The 20982-nt window shown below is 38.3% G+C and overlaps 1 protein-coding gene across 3 annotated transcripts in view; it reads left to right on the forward strand.

Annotated features, from left to right (window-relative positions):
* The first annotated feature begins 3805 nt into the window (after positions 1–3805).
* Positions 3806–20982, forward strand: part of efl1 (elongation factor like GTPase 1) — a 42003-nt gene continuing 24826 nt past the window's right edge. The window contains exons 1-11 of one of the 3 annotated variants that reach the window (XM_008405092.2): positions 3806–4089; positions 4412–4511; positions 7556–7623; positions 7717–7801; positions 11321–11454; positions 11537–11674; positions 11752–11966; positions 12846–12969; positions 13191–13270; positions 19566–19702; positions 19829–19951. In XM_008405092.2, coding sequence (XP_008403314.1) covers positions 4421–4511; positions 7556–7623; positions 7717–7801; positions 11321–11454; positions 11537–11674; positions 11752–11966; positions 12846–12969; positions 13191–13270; positions 19566–19702; positions 19829–19951 — 1195 coding nt within the window. In that variant the 5' untranslated portion in view covers positions 3806–4089; positions 4412–4420. The other 2 variants (XM_008405089.2, XM_008405091.2) reach the window with 2 other exon arrangements.

Raw genomic sequence — 20982 nt, forward strand, 5'->3', positions numbered from 1 at the left:
GCGACCCGACCCCGGATAAGCAGAAGAAAATGGATGGATGGATGGATGGATGGATGGATGGATGGATGGATGGATGGATGGATGGATGGAAAGAAAAATTTATAACAGTCTCACCCCTTCTCAGTTCTTTTGTGCTCAAGGGGGCTTCAGTATTTCTATGCTTACTTAATTTCACTGTGTATATATATATAAATTTTTAGATTGGTTCTGCTCTGTCCTTTATACTGCTGTAACAATGTAAATTTCCCCACTGTGGGATTAATAAAGGAATATCTTATCTTATCTTATTTGGAAATGGGACCATTACACTCCGGAAGTGAAGGGGGTGCTATTTCCTATATTTTTTGTGGTCTCCCGTTTTTATTTTCTTTTAAAATCGGATATATCTTCACCTTTAGGAAGGATTTTCACTCTCAGTATGTTTTTGAACTTCTCTCTCTTAATTACTTCAGCGCAGCTCACAGTTTTGAACAAATTCTGTAATTTTCGGTGTACTTCTAAATCTGGTCCTTAATCGCATCTTTTCGGGCCTGTTACTGCCTCTAGTGGCGTGGCGGTGGTAACACAACTAATCTAATTACACATTACTAAATCAGAATACAACATCTTTACTATTTACTATTAATTTTGGCATTACTGGCACCGTAAAAGATAAATTATCTTATAAAACACCATATTTTATCTTTTTCTTAAGGAAGTACAGCTAATTAAAACACATTAACAAGACCTGAAAGTGATTCCAGTTTCACTTAATGGCCAACCTGTTAAAACTGTGGCAAATTTTAAATTCCTTGGGTTATTCCTGGAAAGTCAGCTCAACTTTGGTGAAAACACTGGCTGTATCTTTAAGAACTGTTCTCAGAGACCCTATCTTTTATGAAGACCTAGTGATTTTTGGGTTATCCAACTAGAGGTTGTGTACGACCTCTAGTTAGGTAGAGATTGTTGAGTTAAAATGTTAAGTTTTAACATTCTAACTTGACTTTTAACTCAACTCAAGTTAAAACAACATTTTAACTAAAGTTTTAACTTTTCATCTCCTCGGCTGGTTTGCTGACATGAGCAGACTAACAGACAATCTCTTAAGAATACTTTGAATGGGAGGTATAACAGCAGGTAAAAAGTGGTGAAACCAAAAACAACTCAGTCTCAACTGTTTGTTGAAAGAATATAGAAGATGGCAGGAATATTTTAGCAGAGAGCATCCAGCATCAGTTTGAACCTCTGAGCTCATGAAGGTGTTACTGTGTTCCTCTGGGAACTACATCTATTAGAAGTAATTTATATACAGTGCAATAATTAATCTTAAGGGAACTAAATGATAACATTTACATATAGCGTGCTGCGTGTTTTGCTCTATTCACAAATTGTTAATGATATTCTATGAATATGATTTATCGTTTTACAGTCGAAGGAAAATTTCCACGTTGATAGACACGGACATGTTAGACATGATAGACATGATAGACATGTTCATCTTATTTTTTCCTATGTATAAGAGTCTACCAATAAAAAGTCTCTCAGAATAATATACATAGCACCATAAAAACAAAAATGTGAATTTTTGCTTATATCTGATAAACAACCCTGGTTTTAACCACCTGGGTTGTGTTAAGGAAGAATTTTTATACAATTAAATTTAGCAAAAAAATCTGGCTCTGATTCTTCCTGTTGATCCCGGATTCTGTCGCTTGGCCATGTGTGGGGACAAAAACACAACAATGCGTGTTGACGTCACAGAATTACGGAATTTAATCCAATCAGAAGAAAGTACAAGATAGAACAGGAAACTGGAGAAAACACAGATACAAACATTGTTACCTGAGACAAGAAGAAGAGACATAACAAGGACGTCCTTGGAGAAAGAGCTGGTGCAGAAGTCAAATAAATCAGCTTTTTCTGAATTGTTTCCCTTGTGCACAAACTTTTATACCTGTAGGCGTGTTTTCCTCTTTAATGTATTCAAAAAGGCGTTTCTCTACTTGACCAACTGGAAGGCATCTCTGGCTCTTTTTGAATTTAGAAAGTCCCTGCAATTTGTTCACAAGATCAAACATCTTTTGTTAAATAAGGTGGAAGCAGACTCTCTGAATTCATGGTGGTTTATGTCTTTCACAGATCAGTGTGAAAAGCTAGAACTTCCTACTGATTGTTTCCAGACAGACAAAGAGCAGATCAGAGATCTTGACAAACCATCTGCTTTAACTACAAGTAAAATAAAAATCAATAGGTGAGAATATGTTATAAATTTTAAAACTATAATTAAGGTATTTCAATCAAGTCATGATAAATTCTAAAACTAACTTATTTTAAATTTATTTTCTTAACACTATCCGGCTCTACAGCCATCTGGGCAAAGAGAAAGATGAAGGAACCTCACAAGTAGCTGTGAAATTCTGGTTTCTCTTCTGCTCTGCCAGGAACAAACCTTTAATACTGTATTTTAATTCAATGAAAAGTTCTCCAAAAACCCAATTTTGTTCTTCTGCACTCAGCATCTCCAAAGTTTAGTCCTGATATCAAACCAAAAGCAATAGATAATAAACAGAAAATAATGAAGTACAATTCCTGTTTCTAATTAGGAATTAGAAACAAATAAGAATTAAGACTTTCATTCACCATAAACCTAAGTATTTTCTAATACTAAACATAACATTTTCATTTGATTCTAATATAGTCAGAAATAATACAATTTCAAATACATTCATCATTGACTAAATTAATTCTAAAACAAGATAATAGAATTTTCAGTCAAAACATGTTATTAATAACTAAGAAAAGTATCTTACAAATTAAATGTTAGTGATTTAAAACATTTTATGTTATATTAAATTTTTTGCACCATGTCAGATGTTAGTTTTGGAAGACTTCTCATCCTGGACCAAAGTTCCCTTTCTCACAGTAATTCAAGTGATACTGTCCTCCACCTTCCTGCATATGTTAATTTACGACCCCCAAGGGTTCTGAGCAGAAACTCTCCTGCAGATCTATTTCAATACTTACCCAGCAATAGTATTTGTTTCAAATCACTAACAGAAACCTGTTCAAAATTAAGAAATTTGTTCTAAAAGGTTTAAACTGTTAAACACTAAAAATAGTCATTTTTCCTCAACAGTTGTTATTCTTCTGTGTACCTAATTAATTAGTTGTTACTGACTTTTGCTCAATTCAATTTCTTACATATACATTGCAAATTGTATTTTTATTATAGTTGATCATGTTGTTTTTTATGTCTCCTTATTTATTTTGTTCCTTCTAGAATTGATTGAGCTATATAGATATAATTTATAAAGTATAAAAGTATTGTTTATGTGATTTATTTAATTAGCTCAGCATCCTAAAGAGAAAATGAAAAAAATATGGTGTTTTATAAGGTAATTTATCTTTTACAGTGCCAATAATGCCGAAATTAATAGTAAATAGTCAAGAAGTTGTGGTATTCTGATCTAGTAATATAATTAGATTAGTTGTGCTACCACCGCCACGCCACTAGAGGCAGGAGCAGGCCGGAAAAGATGCGACTAAGGAACAGATTTAGAAGTACACCGAAAGCTACAGAATTTGTTAAAAATTGTGAGCTGCGCTGGACAAATAAAAGAGAGAAATTCAAATACATACTTAAAGTGAAAATCCTTCCTAATGATGAAGATATATCACAGATTTCAAAAGAAAATAAAAACGGAAGTATAAGAAATAGCGCCCCCTTCACTTCCGGATTGCAATGGTCCCATTTCCAAATAAGGTATGAGACTGACAGTGGCCCGTCCCCGCCACTTTCTATTTGCTGCAGAGAGGTATAACTTATCGTATTCGCCAATGCATTCCAGGCAGATTGTTCGTTCTTGACTCTGTGTTTTTTTTATTATTCCTGAAACTGAATAAATCTGACAAATAGGTCAATATGTTTTGCACGAACTAATAAATTCGGCAACAACGTATTGAAACAGCTTTATTTATCTACACTGTATTTTGATCAGGCACTACGTTAACCACCTTGACGTTTAGCACTATGGAAACATCGACTCCAGGCATACATTTTCACCAGTTAATCTAAATTCCGGTGGATCACGAACACCGCATGCTTCTTCCGTGAGTTTCTGTTTTTATAGTGTCACTCTTACTATGTTTAAGCGAACCTAGTACCCCAGGAGATGACGACCGTCTTACGTGAGAACTTCAAATTTAAATTATTTAGGTCTGTTATTTATTTCTATAAGGAGTTTGCAATATGCTAAACCAGTGTTAGCAAGTTCCACACCAGTCTTCTTCACCTCTGCAGTCATTCATTGCACTAGCAGGGCCTGAGCAGCAGTAACACTTTAGGTGTTAACTGTTCTATTCACAAAAGAGAACTGACTCAATCTGTTAGACCCATTGTGCTGCTCAGTGACAGCCGTTGTGCTTTATCCAGACGATCGCGATGGGAGTAATCGGCCTGGATAAGATCAAAACCCTGCAGCAAAACCCGGCTAACATCAGAAATCTGTGCATCCTGGCACATGTTGATCACGGTAAGTTCACAGCCTGTTTTCTAGACCGCGCTGCCACTGCGAATGATCCTAACTTTACATTTCACTCAGGGGTTCGAGCTGACAGATTGGAGTTGGTTTTCCACAGCAGTATCAGCGGTTTTGAAGAGAATGTTGGTAGATTGTCATACAATACTTGGATAAATGACATCGATCCTCCATCTCATTGAATATAATGTTCACATAAACGGCATGAAGATGGGCCGAGCTTCACTCTGAACAGAATAATAGGTTAGATTTATAATAATGTTTTGGAGTAACCATGAAATTATTACGTGACATTAAAAATCCCAATATTTAACCTATAGATGCAGTATACTGATTGACTAACAATTAAGTAATTGATTTTCTAACATTTATTTAATGACAAACACTTTAAGAAGCTAGAGATATTTTTCATTTATAAGAGAAGCTTTCTATGTAGTTCTATTCTGTTCTATTACTATTAAATCCCTGAGGCACCCTCTGAAGAGGAACCTTAGTTGTTAATGATAAATAAAATGTGGAAATTAATACAACAGTGAAACAAAAACAACAATAGAACATGGAAAACATGGATAGAGAGTTTAAATAAAAAAAAAACTGGTGATCTGTAATCTCAATTTAGAACAGAAGCAGCAGAATTGCCACAGAGGGGAAATTCTGCTGTAACAGCAGCATCAGGAAATGAAGGTTGACACAAAATACATTGAAAAAAGATTAACAATAACAACAATACTCGTGATAATAACATACTGTACAAGATTATGACAAAGATTATTAGAATAAAAATATACTCATGATCCAAGGGAGGTGCAACTTAGTAGAATGACTTCAAAAAATGCATGTAATGTGCAAATTTGTTGGCTTTCTTGTGACATGTTTGGGATATGCAGAGAGCTATAATTTAAAAATGATTATGATGGTCATTAATAATTAAGGAAAGCTGACCTGATAAATACATTTTGTAAAATACTTTCATAAATGTGTAGTTTTTTTTTTTTACTAGCCCCCAAAATATTTCTCAAGTGCTATTAAACAGATCAATGATTTTTCAAAACAGCTTTTTAAAATATGCTGGCTTTTCTTTTGGGTGCTTACATTGCATGCTTAATTTAGGCATGCAGACAACAAAATTCTCTCTCAAAACTACCAGAATAAACAGAGATAAGCACTAACCTTTTTATTTAACAAAACCACCATTGTGAAATCATATTCATTCACTTTGTAATGCTCACAGCTTGTCATCAATCAATCAAGATAAATCTAATGGTTGTACTACCTAAAGTCATCATTAAGGGTTTGAGCTGTCACTAGAGGAAGCGTCATGCAAAAAAACAAAACAATTAAGTTTAGACAGAAAACTAAAGTGGACATTATTAACTGGCCCGAACAAAGTCCTTACGTGAATCCCATTGACAATTCATAGGGTATATAAAGACCAGAGTTTATGTGAGAAAATTGGAGGAACTTGAAAGACTGACCAAAGAAAAATGAGCTGGGATTCCTCAGCTCATTCCTCAGAGATGCCAGAGACATTTTCCAAACTCCAATAAATGATTGCATCCTGGATCACAATTGACTATTGGCACCAGCCTGTCTGATAACTTTGACTCTGGTATTTAGTTTAGTTTTTGGTTTTTGTGAAAAAATTTGGTTTCTGTGTGCAAAGCAAATTAATGTAAACATCCAAAATAAACTGAGGGTGTTTTAGAAAAACTGTATGTACATTTAACTCCATGGATGAATCTTAAAGCAATGTGACTTACAGTAGTTTTAAAATTAAGTTGGCTGCTCTGCTGTAAATAATTTCACAGTATTTCAGATCAGAGGGGAAAACCAAAATTAGGATATTTTTTCCTGTAAAATGTGGGAAGCTTACCTATTTCTGTTGGGAAACCCCAGTTTCTCACTTTAGATACCAGTATGAGCTTTTACAGGTTAGCTTTGCTTCAACACAGAAGTGTTGTCAACAGAAAATCTGCATATAGACATGCATAATTAATGTTTAACGCATGTTTTTTAAAATTCTGGAAGTATTTATAAAGGAGATGAATTGATCGCTGCAGGACAGGGTCATCAGCATACAGTTGTAAATCAAAATGGTGTCCTCCAGATATTCTTCTCAGGGCCCACTACACAACATGTTTTAAGTGTTTCCTGCTGCTGCTTATCGAGGTTCATTCAGACATTTGTTTTTTGTTACTGCTACAAATATACAATTCTTTCAGAGCATTCAAGATGCTTGAAGTCCAGAGTGAAATTTCCAGTCAGTGATAGTTTGGGCTCCATGTTATCTGCTGGTTGTGCCCTACTGGTTCTGGAATGAACTCCTGCTATTGGAGTTCACGGGAAAAACTCCAATTGTGGGACTTCACCCCGCAATTGGTGGGTTGCTGGTTCAATCCCCACTACACCTGGCTCTGTCATTGAGCCGTTGAGCAAGAAACTTCACCCGCCTTGCCTGCTGGTGGCAGTCAGAGGACCATAGAGATGCTAATTTTATTTTCAAGCAGAACTTGGTACAGACCCACTCTTCCAAAGGCAGCATATGTTGCTTCAATGATCATAGTGGCAAGCTAGCTTGACATATAAACTCCAGAATCTATGGAACATTATCAAGAGGAAAATCAGACACCCGACCCAACAAGGCAGATGAACTGGAGGCAGTTAGTAAAGCAGCCAGAACACATCAGTATAACATGGAGCAGATCGCCTCCTTACCATGCTTCATTGATGCAGTAAATCAATCAAGGGAGCCCCAAACAAGCATTCAATTCAAATAAATTAGCATATTTTCGGAATGCTGACATTTTTGTTTAAAAATTGTTTTATTGATCTTACGTAATATTCACATTTTCAAAATGATATCAAATAAAGGCTTGAAATATTTATTGTATATACAAGCTTTACTTTCTGAAATTAGTCAATCATCTGGAATTTTTTTCCAGATATTCTAATTTATTTTTTTGCTGTACCTGTACAGCTTACATTGGTTTAACAAACTGAATTGGAAAAACTATAAAATCCTTTGTTTATCTTATCAGGTAAAACCACTCTGGCTGACTGTCTGGTGGCGAATAATGGGATCATATCAAGTCGATTGGCTGGGAAGGTAAGCTGGAGCAGTAGGAACCCTGCTCCATCACATCAGTAATTGCTGCTTTCTGTGCCACTGAGCTCTGTGGTTTTTGTGCTGGTTTTCCAGCTGAGATATCTGGACAGCAGGGAGGATGAACAGGTTAGAGGAATCACCATGAAGTCCAGCGCTATCTCTCTGCACTACAGCACAGGTACTGTCCATTTTATTGTGTGAAATAAGTATTTGATACACCAGAAAAAAGAAACCAACATAACAGAACACCACAAGCTCCATCTGGGCCCAGCTCAGATGAAGCAACTGCACCTACTGGAATATGCTAGTCATATTCTACACACCCCCTAGCACATACAAACCAAGAGGTGGCGCCCTGGAGCACACCGTATACACCATACACCAACCATAAAAGATAGTCCCTGTTGCTCAAGGTGGTCCCTGATCTCGAGTGAGAGTGCATACCCTTTGAGGTACCTAAATGTGGGCAGGGAACCAATCGTGGTGGGCCTGAAGCCTCAAAGAGTGAACCCACAAATTAATATTTGGTACAGAAATCTTTGTTTGCAATTACAGAGATCAGACGTTTCCTGTAGTTCTTGACCAGGTTTGCACACACTGCAGCAGGGATTTTGGCCCACTCCTCCATACAGATCTCCTCCAGAGCCTTCAGGTTTCGGGGCTGTCGCTGGGCCACACGGACTTTAAGCTCCCTCCAAAGATTTTCTATTGGATTCAGGTCTGGAGACTGGCTAGGCCACTCCAGGACCTTCAGATGTTTCCTACGGAGCCACTCTTTAGTTGCCCTGGCTGTGTGTTTTGGGTTGTTATCATGCTGGAAGACCCGGCCACGACCCATCTTCAGTGCTCTTACTGAGGGAAGGAGGTTGTTGGCCAAAATCTCACGATACATGGCCCCATCCATCCTTCCCACAATATGGTGCAGTCGTCCTGTACCCTTTGCAGAAAAGCATCCCCAAAGAATGATGTTTCCACCGCCATGCTTCACGGTTGGGATGGTGTTCTTGGGGTTGTACTCATCATTCTTCTTCCTCCAAACATGACGAGTGGAGTTTAAACCAAAAAGTTCTATTTTTGTCTCATCAGACCACATGACCTTCTCCCATTCCTCCTCTGGATCATTCAGATGGTCATTTGCAAACATCAGACGGGCTTTGACATGCGTTGGCTTGAGGAAGGGCACCTTGCGTGCACTGCAGGATTTTAATCCTTGACGACGTAGAGAGTTACTGATRGTTTTCTTTGAGACTGTGGTCCCAGCTCTATTCAGGTCATTGACCAGGTCCTGCCGTGTAGTTCTGGGCTCATTCCTCACCTTCCTCAAGATCAATGATGCTCCACGAGGTGAGATCTTGCATGGCGCCCCAGACCGAGGGAGAGTTTCCGTTATTTTGTATTCCTTCCATTTTCTAATAATTGCACCAACTGTTGTTGCCTATTGTCCTGTAGCCCATCCCAGCCTTGTGCAGGTCTACAATTTTATCCCTGATGTCCTTACACAGCTCTCTGGTCTTGGGCATTGTGGAGATGCTTGAGTCTGATTGATTGATTGAGTGTGTGGACAGGTGTCTTTGATACAGGTAACGAGTTCAAACAGGTGCAGTTAATACATGTAATGAGTGGAGAACAGGAGGGCTTCTTAAAGAAGAACTAACATGTCTGTGAGAGCCAAAATTCTTACTGGTTGATAGATGATCAAATACTTATTTCACACAATAAAATGAAAATTAATTATTTAAAAATCATACATTGTATTTTTCTGGATTTTTGTTTTAGATTCCATCACTCACAGTTGAAGAGAATCTATGATAAAAATTACAGTCTTCTACATGCTTTGCAAGTGGGAAAACCTGAAAAATCAACAGTGTACCAAATACTTGTTCTCCCCACTGTAGTAGGCTGCCCCAGTCATTGTTTCACTCACGGTGTTGGTGTTGCCACATTGTGCCCAACTGCTTTCTGGGTAACACAGACCAACCGACACGCTGCCGCCGCAGTCTCTGTCTCTCTTCCCCCGCCCCCACAATTTGCTTGCACGGAAGTAACGGTAATCTAATTACTTGTTTTTGCAATTGCAATTCTATACTTGTTACTTGAAAAAAGTACTTGGATTACAGTAATGCATTACTGTCCATCACAACCTGAATGACCATGAATAAGGAGACTAGTCAGAGGAGACACCAGGTCACCATGACAACACTGAAGGAGTTACAAGCTTCCACAGCTGAAATGGAGAGACTCTGCAGTGTTGCTCTGGTTCTTCACCAGTTAAAGCTTTATGGGAGAGAGGCAATGAGAAAACCTGTTGAAGAAAACTGAGATCTGGACTCAACTAGAGCTTACCAAAAGGCATGAGGAAAGAGACTGCATGGTCAAGAGGAAGAAAGATCTGTGTGGCATCTTGCCTGATTGCCAAAAGGACCAAACAATGCACATCACCTAAAACACAGTATCCCCATTATGAAACATGGTGGTGGCAGCATCATGCTGTGTGGATGCCTCTCAGCAGCAGGTCCTGGAAGACTTTTAAAGGTAGGAGGTGAAAGCAGCGGAATCCTGAAGGACATTTTGTTTCTATCTGCCCGAGAACTAAAGATTCAGAGACGATGACCCAAAGTATCCAGCTAAAACTGCACACAGATGGCTGAAGACAACAAGGTGGAGGATGTGGAGTGACCCAGTCAAAGTCCACACCTGTTTGCAGGAGATCTTCCCCTCCCCCAAGCTAACAGAGCTAGAGCAGTTTAGCAGAAAGAATGGAGGAAAAGTGCAGCGCCTGTCCAGATGAGCCTGACTGAGGCTTGCTGGGACGGCAGCTAGAGGAGTGGATACTAAATACTGACTGGAATTAAATTCAGTTCAAAAATCAGATCCTTTACTTTCCCTAAGGGAAGTTAACCAGTGCTATAACTCATAGCATCCAAGTATCTTCAAAGTGTCATTGTAGATTTGATGCTGTGTACAAGAAAGATGTCCAGTAGCAGCCAGTCCAAGAAATGTTGAAGTCAGGGATTTGTTCTTTGATCATCATGATTGTCTGAACTTCCTCCTCTGCCTCTGCTTCCATGAAGCCTCTTTTCCATTTTTCTAGGATCCTGGGTCAAAGTTCAGGTTTTATATAAGGTTTTGAGATGCTAATCAGCTATTCCAGATTCGTTGTGGTGGATGTGGTGGAACGGGAGATTTGCATCATGGATCAAGTCAACAAATCTGTAGCAACTGCTTGATGCCATCATGTCAATATGGATCAGACTCTTTGAGGAATGTTTCTAGTACCTTGTTCAGTCAAGGGTTAAGGCAGTTCTGAAAGCAAAAGGGGGTCCAGCCCGCTACTAGGAAGGTGTAGCTAATAAAGTGGCCAGTGAGTGTGTGTTGGTCATACTTTAAAGAATTTTGAGAAACTTTAATGGAGATGATAAAAAGATCCAGAACTTTTTACTTCAATGACCAAACAAAAACAGCTGAAAGGTTTTAATTTCACATACCAAATAAAGACTGTTTCATGGCTGTGTTTTCAAAATCTAGCCTTGACAACATTCTGACATTCTTTTAGAATAAAATGAAGAATAAATGTTCACCACACATTTGTGGCAAGCAGCCACCAATGTGTCATGTTTAATCATTTTCCCTCAGCTGCTGATGAACATGAACAATATTTAAAGTCTCTAAATGGGTTTTTTGTCCCGTGTGTGCCCAGGCAACCAGGAGTACCTTCTAAATCTGATCGACTCTCCTGGTCATGTCGACTTCTCCTCTGAGGTTTCCACAGCGGTGCGGCTGTGTGATGGAGCCATTGTGGTTGTAGATGCTGTTGAGGGTGTGTGTCCACAGGTAAACCTGTTCACACTCTTCATGCACTAAACATTCCTGAGTGAAGGGAATGCTTCAGTTATTCAGCATGTGTTGTGTTTAGACCCAGGTTGTCCTCCGACAGGCCTGGCTAGAGAACATCAGGCCTGTTCTGGTCATTAATAAGATGGACAGGCTCATTATGGAGCTGAAGCTCACAGCTCTGGAAGCACACACGCACCTGCAGAAGATCCTGGAGCAGGTCAGAAACTAAACTCTTTAAGACCAGCCTGGTTCATTCTTTGGATGAAGACTATGTATTATCATCTTGTTCTCTAGGTCAATGCTGTCACAGGGACTCTGTTCACATCTAAAGTGCTGGAAGAGCGAGCAGAGAAGCTGAAGGAGGAGGTGAACAGGGACGAGGACCCAAGTGGAGATCAGGTTTATGACTGGAGTGCTGGACTGGAGGATGCTGACGACTCTCACCTCTACTTTTCTCCTGACCAAGGAAATGTGGTGTTTGCCAGCGCCATAGATGGCTGGGGTTTCAGGTCAGCTCATTCTGAGGCATAAAAACAGTATTCAGTTCATATTGTTTCCCTCAATGTCCTGGGTACGCTGATTAAAATTTTGAAAAGAGCCTGCAAATAAATGTAGATTTTATTGCAGCCTAATGTTTCACCAAAATCCTTTATTCTCATGAAATCACATATAGCACAAGTATTTATCCAACACTTCTTCACAGCTGGAAGTGGGAGGCAGAGTTCTCCTTGTATATAGTCTCCGTAGATCACGTAAAGCAGGACAGTCAAACTTATTCAGGGTCTCACCCAGAAAACTGGCTCAGCCCGGTGGTAGGGCAGACATCCAGCCATTTTGTTTTAACTTAAAAAAAATGTTTAAAGCTGACAGTAAATTTTAAAATATGACTAAATAATTATGTTATTGGAAGGGGGAGCAAGTAAAGTCTTGTGGCCTGCCAGGTTTTCCCCCAGTGGAAACCCTGATCAATTTCTATTTGGGTAACATCTAGTTAATGAATGTCCTCAAGGACAGTTGTTACACAATGTAATGATAAAACTTGTTAGAAAAATGACGGTAACATAACGGTCTGCATTTGATGAGTATTTATGAAAATTAAGGAAACATGTAAAGTTGCTGTTGATGACCAACAGGCCACAGTTTCATCAGATCCTAATCTTGGATCCTGATCCGAAATTAGGACTCTGTTGTTCTGAGGAACTCTTAATGTTTGGCATGTTAAAGAAAATGTAAAAAATCTAAAATGCTGCTGGAAGGTTCTATATGAAAATCTTGTTCTAGTTTAATGGTCAAACCTTTTTCAATGTATTCTTTCTCTTAATGAAATAAGGCAACATGTTGATCAGATATCAGTAATCCTGATGATGTGTAGTGTTTGTGTTTTGCAGCATTCAGCATTTTGCCCACATATACAGTCAGAGGATGGGGATCAGGACCGAGGTGCTGCTGAAAACCTTGTGGGGAGACTTCTATCTCAACACAAAAATTCAGAGAATCATGAAAGGCGCTCAGGTAATGTAAATTTTTCCGTATTTTTTCATGTTCTTGTTACACTATTAATGCTTTTTACTGTCAACATGGTTTGAAAATGAGTCAGAACATACCTGGATAATGAGCATTAGAAAATTCCAACTAAATTCCAACTTATATAGATAAGTCATTGTTGTCCTAGATCCTCAGTGAAGCTCTACAATCTTTCCTCCAGTCAGACTTGCTCTCCTGTTTCTGTGCAGACCAAAGGAAAGAAGCCGCTGTTTGTGCAACTTGTGCTGGATAACATTTGGAGTTTGTATGATGCAGTCGTCATTAGAAGGTGAGTTAAATGCCAGATTCCAGCTGTTAGCAACAACACCATAGGAATTTTATCCAAAGAAATACAGTGAGGAAAATTGGTATTTGAACAGCCTGTGACTTTTCAAGTTCTCCCTCTTGGAAATCATGGAGGGGTCTGAAATTCTCATCTTTGGTGCATGTCCACTGTGAGAGACATAATCTAAAAGAAATCATAAAATTTCAATGTATGATTTTTTAAATAATTTATTTGTGTGTTACTGCTGCAAATAATAATTGAACATCTGCCAATCAGCAAAATTCTGGCCCTCAAAGACCTGTTAGTCCTCCGCTAAAAAGTCCACCCCCACTCCACTTATTATTCTAAATTAGAAGCAACTATTTGTGGTTGTAACTGAATAAAGACTCCTGTTCCCCTCACACAATCAGTAAGACTCTTGAGTACTAACATGGCTAAGACCAAAGAGCTGTTGAAAGTCACCAGAGACTAAATTGTAGAGCTCCACAAGGCTGGAAAGGGTTACAGTGCAATGGGTTACAGTATACGCCACGAGAGGTGGTGACGTATTTCCGTTTGAATTTATGCCACATAGATTGGTTCCGGGTCCTGCTTGCTCCTATTGTTTTAACCCAAAGCTGCAAGATCTGTACCATGAACAAGACACAAAACTTAAAATATCTGCGAGCTACTGGTACAACAATCGAGTTTTGTGGTGTGTCGTTGTGTCCAGTAATTAGCCAGTACCATCCAGTGCTTAGTTTTTTCATTTTCCTGCTGATATCAAGGCGACATCGGACTGTAGCCAAAACTTAGCCACTACAGCTAACACCCGGTTTGTAGCTGTCTGCTATCTCAAAGCTTGAGGATGTTGAAGATCCAGTGTCAGAAATGGGAAGACGGAGGTTAAAAGGGAGCTGTATGAGCTTCGTTCAGTGGAATAATTTGTTGGAGGAAAATAATGCCGGAGGAAATCCACTGCAACGGGAACAGGCTGAGAACAGAGGCAGCGATGCGGCACAAGGTGAGTCGATACGTGTGTGTTGATGTTTGTGTTATACGGAGTATGAAATTATTTTTAGGCAACTCCTTAGTTTTTGTTTATATGACAATTATATAAAATATATTTAACATGCAGTCGGAGCGACAAACCACTCCGACACCGAGCAGGTAATTTAAGAACAGCCGAGAGCAGCAACACTTCAGCCCGATCCAAACCACACAAGTAGTTGGTCAGATTAAGGTCCAAAACCTTCGCTTTACAGCCGTTTAAGTGGCACCGGTCCACATAAAAAACCCCACAGAACAAGTGATACAAATGGTAGAAATTACGTATTTCCCGAATCAAAAAATATGACATCTACCTTTGCTGTTTCATAATTATAATCCACGTTAGAGTGAATTTTTCCACTTGTCTGCTATAATCTGTTCTTGCGTTAAACAACGTAATTTCTCTTTTTTCCCTCTGAAATTCTGCTTAGAAAATGAGGTTATGAAGTTACATCCTCCTGCTGCTTTTTGTTTTTAAAATGGTAAATTTAGGTTTGCCTCCACTTTTCTAAACTAATGCCTCTTATATGCATCATTTTTGCATTACTGTTGGTGCAGATATTAGGCGAACACGGTGCTTTGCCTGCTAGTAGTTTAAATTAATTTCAGCTGCACTTTCAAGAGTATTCAGATTTTAACATGCATTTTCTAAGTAGTATTTAAGTTCACTCTTACTCAGTAACTTCAGTGTTGTTGCACCTCTGAAACATGTTTTGCAGTTTCTTTGTGATACCAGAACTATTTCACTTAAACATTTAATTTCCTGAGATATTGTCAATTTATTTTCAAGCAAAACTCTCAAAAAGAGCTGAGGATTTATTAGTTTTGATTACATTGTGCAGCTAAATATAGGTGCTTATTAGTTTTTTGTTTGTTTTTAATTTTTCAGGTTTGCATCGTAACACCTCCTGATGCGTTTCTCAGCCATGATCGTTGTGCTGATTACCTTTCCAYTGGATCYAAACACCTGGRCCAGGTGACGGCGTCCATCAGTCCACGGTCTGCCGGATCATCACAACGTGGACTAACTTTTTATTTACTTGGTTAAACTATGATCTTGAAACCGGAGCACCAGATATGCAAAAATATACCTGCAGACTTTGTTGGCTACTCTGACCCTGCAGTCATCCTGGACGGGGCTGAGCCGGACTTCCTCTCCTCCAGAGTGACGAGTTTTCATCACCAGTAAAGGCAAAACAAGTCTGATGTCTGATTAGCTGCTAGGAAGTATATTATATATTCACTGTTCATTTTGCTATCCTGTTTGTACCTACAATAAAATTTAATCTCATTTGTAATATTCTACATTTTACAAAACTTTTTTCCCCATTTCTCAGTGTTTACGTTATATCAATTGATATCAATTGATATCAATTGATATAACGTAAACACTGAGAAATGGGGAAAAAAGGTTTGTAAAATGTAGAATATTACAAATGAGATTAAATTTTATTGATCTACATGCAAATGCATGTAGATCAGGAATTCAAGTTAGATGTTAAAATGCAACACATTTAGGTTATACCAACAAAGAAATGTGAATATTAAGCAATATGTAGTTAGTCATATAATTTAATATACTGAATAAGGCTGGATGATATGACTTACAAGATTTTTTTTCATACCAGATTTGATTTTAATCGATTCCTCTCGTCCTCAATTTCTATAATAAAATCACAGAAAATATTTTCACAAAGTGCCTTTATTTCAATCATCTGTTCTGTGAGTTGTATAAGGGAGCATTACGGTCAGGATACAAGAAATTTTAATTGCAAGAATGCAGTCATTGTTACAGCAGAATAAAGATGAAATTTTATAACCATGTCTTAAAATTACAATAAGTCATTTTAATGAGAAATAAAGATTCAGATCTGATGTAACCAGCTCAGTCCATGTGGTTCTGACATTTGTCAGTAATCAAGAGGATGTACATTTCCACCTCACCTGACCAGGTAAGCATTAAGGTAAAAAAAAGAATAGAGCAAAATGGAAACAGAGCAACTGATAGAAATACTTTCTATATAAAGAAAAGCAACAAAGTTAATAGCAGGAGAAAAGTTGTTGGCAACATTAGCTCAGCCGATCTCTCCCTCCAGGAAGCCACCAAACTGACCTTCTGTCCAACTCCAACTATAATAAAGAAAAAAGAAAGAAAGAAAACGGAAAGTTAAAATAACAATGCCAATTTGATGATTCAGAACTAATGTGTTCTGGAATCCATTATTGACATTTTACAAATTTCACAAATCAATTATAAGGTTTCACAAATGTTTTATTTATTCTGCTGTTAGTACAGAATAATCTAGTTAGGTTTGAAATGTCTAGGTGTTGGTTTTAAAGTACAACACATTAAAAAAGCTCAAGATAGTGAAAAATTAAGTGTAATCGCCCTTTAGCTGTTTTCCGAATTAGATGCTACATTCGGAAGCTAACTTCAGCTTCGACTGATAGCTTGGGCACAATACAGACAGATCTATATATATCTATATAGATATATATCTATACCTATCTATATATACACACTGCACAGATAATCAAAAAATTTAACGTTTACATAGCACCTTTGTAAGCTTGTCCCTGTTAGCTATGTCAGACATATGAGGCATTATAATGAATACAAATGATTTATTAACTTACTTTCGAAGTTATTGTGAAGTTTTGACACATCCAGCATAAATCCTTTGTTGTTGTTGGAGCGTTTCAGGACGTCTGAATAATTCTATAAGCATCATTAATAGTCCTGCAGGACTGAGGAGCCACTGTTAGCATACTGTTGCCTGTTAGCATACTGTTGCCTGTGCACCGGAAACATTCTATGTGGCAAAAAATTGCGGAAGTGCTAAACGGAAGTCCGTGGCATATACCCCATTGCCAAGCAGATCAAAAAAAGATCAACTGTTGGAGCAATTTTTAGAAAATGGAAGAAGATAAACAAACATATCAATGAACCTAAGAAAAGTGAGGAATCAGCCCAAAATTACACGGGAGGAGCTGGTCAATGATTTGAAGAGAGCTGGCTCCACTGTTTTTAAGACATCATGGTTTAAAATCATGCATGTCATGGAAGATTGCCCTGCTTACATCAGAACACGTCAAAGCCCGTCTTAAGTTTGCCTGTGACTATTTTTATGATCTAGAGAGGAGTCATGGGATGAAGTTATGTGGTCAGATGAGACCAAAATAGAACTTGTTAGTCTTAATTCCACTCACCATGTTTGGAGGACGAAGAATGATGAGTACCATTCCAAAAACATAATCTTTGGGGGTGTTTTTCTGCACATGGAATAGATCAACTGCACTGTATTAAGGAGTGGATGACCAGGACCATTTATTGCAAGATTTTGGGGAACAACCTCTTTCCCTCATTTAGAGCATTGAAGAAGGGTCGTGGCTAGATCTTCCAACATGACCTGAAGCACACAGCCAGGATAACCAAGGAGTGGCTCCATAAGAAGCATATCAAGGTTCTGGAGTGGCCTAGTCTGTCTCCAGACCTAAACCCCATAGAAAATCTTTGGAGGAGCTCAAACTCTGTGTTTCTCAGCGACAGCTCAGAAACCTGGCTGATCTAGAGATCTGTGTGGAGGAATGGGCCAAAATTCCTGCTGCAGTGCAAACCTGGTGAAAAACTACAGGAAACAATTGGCCTCTGTAACTGCAAACGAAGGCTGCTGTACTCAATATTAACATTGATTTTCACAGGTGTTCAAATACTTATTTGCAGAAGTAACAAACAAATAGATTATATTAAAAATCATACATTGTGATTTCCAGATTATTTTAGAGTATGACATGCACCTAAGATGAACATTTCAGACCCCTCCATGATTTCTAAGTGGGAGAACAAGAAACGTTGCAGGCTGTTCAAATACTTATTTTCCTCACTGTAGGAAAATACAGTGAGGTCAGGTCTGTTTTAGAAAGCATGAGGCCAGAGACATGTCCACGGTGGACATAATCGCTCCCCCCTTCGCAGAAGTGTAACTCGGGTAGAGCAAACTTCCAACAGACAAATGAGGTCATAATGGTGAAGAGAGTGATGCTCACGGCAGTACCACATACACAGAGGCATTTTTGTCTTATCAGTCAACATTCAGGCAAAGGAAATGAGAAAGAAATATTTTGAATGAGTCATGCATCTGGCTTTAAAGTTCTTGTACTTGCGTATTGAGATTAAAATGGCAAGGCTCTTGATTATCTTTGTCAGCTTTTAACTGAATTCTGAGCTTCTCGCGGCCTTTGTCCCCAAACTCTGAATCTCTTGGTTGTTCCATGTGTGCGGCTGAGAACTAAAGGGGCAGGACTTTTCAGTCACTTTGCCTCAAGCTGTGGAACTTGCATACTAGGTCTATGAAGTTATTTGCGGGTAACCACAGAGAAGTTGATGATAAAGCCCCAGGGTCTGAGGAGCACTAAGTTGCTTTTGTACAACTTAGTGCATACATTGTTCGTATGAAACAAAATGAATGTGTTTCATACGAACCTGCACAATTAGTGGAAAATGCAGCAGACAAAATACTGTAATCTGCGGCACCTTTCCTGGGCTTTAGACCCAAGAGCATCAAGACATAACAGTACTATGCCATAACATGATGATGTGCTGGAAATATTAGATTGTCCTGCTGCTCAAAATTGCCATTGCCGAAGGGTATTTGTGATTATTTATTTATTTATTTATTTATTTATTTATTTATTTATTTATTTATTTACGTTTTTCTTGCAAATATTTGACGGAAAATGTTTTCTATCATTTTATCTATGTATTCTTCTTGACACAAAAGTGTTGGACACATATTGCAATTGTGAAAAGCAGTGCAAATGGATTTTCACATCTATTGTTTGGAAAAAGCTTGAGACATTAATTTTTGATTTAATTATTAAGCATGATATTTTTTTATCATATTTTATCATATATTGCGAACAAGTTGTAATTATACCATCAATCACTGTAGTATTCAGCTATTCATGAGGTTGGCCGCAGGAAATTACTCATCTTTTACATTTTTTTAGACTGAGTTTCCAATACTGAGTTTTGGAAGTGGAATAAGCTCTCTTCCATATGTAAAAGCAGTCATTCTAAATGATGAACCCCAACACTTTGTCGGAGGTTCAATTCATCCAAGTAAGGGGCATATACTTTGGAACAGATTGCCATTTTTAATCTACCTGTTTTCCTGAAATAGAAGTCAAACAGGACAGCTGAACCTTTTTGCCTCTAAAGCTCCTGGATGGTATTATGTGAAAATGTCTGTTGTGTTTGTGTGAGCAGAGACAAGCAGAAAGTGGAAAAGGTCATGACCTCTCTTGGGATAAAGGTGATGACAAGGGACCTGCGTCACTCTGACCCAAAAGTCCTCCTCTTTGCTATCTGTAACCAGTGGTTACCAGTTTCCAAGGCTGTCCTCTGTATCCTCCTCTTTTGATCTCTGATCCTACCTCGACTGTTGCCTGTTTATGTTAGTCTGCCTCACTGGAGCATTTCCAAAGTTGGGTGAACATTTTGATTTCAGTTTGCTTTAACAAAGACTCCAGCAATGGTGTGTGAGAAGCTTCCCAGTCCTTTAGAGATGGCAGCAGAGAAAGTGGAGAAGCTGATGAGTGTTGGAACCCGTCGATTTGATTCACTGCCTGAAAGGACGCAAGAACTGAAGACAGGTACACGCACACACACGCACGCACGCACACACACGCACACACACACAATTTAAGGCAGTGAAGCTTCTGCATTATATTCATCTCATACTATAATGACCTTCTGATATGTTTTGTGTGTGAAAATTTAATAGAAAAAGAATACAAGACTTTATAATTTTTTACATTAAAAATGGCAAGGTTACATTTATTAACAATTGGTCTCTAGAGTGAGTACAGCATACCAAAACAGCATTTGCAGATAACCTGGCTTGTCTTGTATAGAAAAAAAATGCTTTAAAACACACGAGAAGAGGTGGGATTAATAGGAACATAAAGCAATACTACTCAAGGAAAGTAAAAAGTAGTCATCCAAAAATTAGGCCGGGTTATGGTCAAATCATGTTCCTTCCACTTCTAACGCGAACATTTAGAAATCCTTTTGTAACTAATGCTATCAGATTGTTTTGCAACAATATGTTTGCAAAGGTTCTTTGCTTTAACCCATCATGAGATGTTCCTTGTGTGACACCTTGATAATAACACACCCCTTCACATGTCATCAGTTTTGATTGAACTAGTTGAAATTCATGTGCACTGTGCCAAGGGGCAGAATGACTTTCTAATGACTGATAAACTTCAGCTGCTGCATTGACTTTCCATGCCTTTATTTTTTACATGTCATTTCACAATATTACGCATATCTTCATTTCTGAACATTTTGCTTTGGTTTGTTCTAGAGATGTGCCGATCAGGTTTTTTCCTGCTGATTCTGATTCTGATCACCCATGTTGGCCGATCACCGATACCGATCACGGATCCGATCACATAATTATTATTTTTTTAATCAAAAGCACTACCGGTTACATTATGTGGAAAAAGGAACCATGAATTCACCTTAATTTAGACAAAAACTTTCTGACTGAGCGGAGTAATTATGCAGAACAGGGAGATTGATTATTTTTTTCAGAGATTATCTGTCTCATGTTAGGACAGTGAAAGTTTTAATTAATTTTTTTAAGTTAGATGCTGCAGCTTTAAGCAGAGGTTTGGTG

Source organism: Poecilia reticulata, linkage group LG3, assembly GCF_000633615.1.
Source record: "Poecilia reticulata strain Guanapo linkage group LG3, Guppy_female_1.0+MT, whole genome shotgun sequence".
NCBI lineage: Eukaryota > Metazoa > Chordata > Actinopteri > Cyprinodontiformes > Poeciliidae > Poecilia > Poecilia reticulata.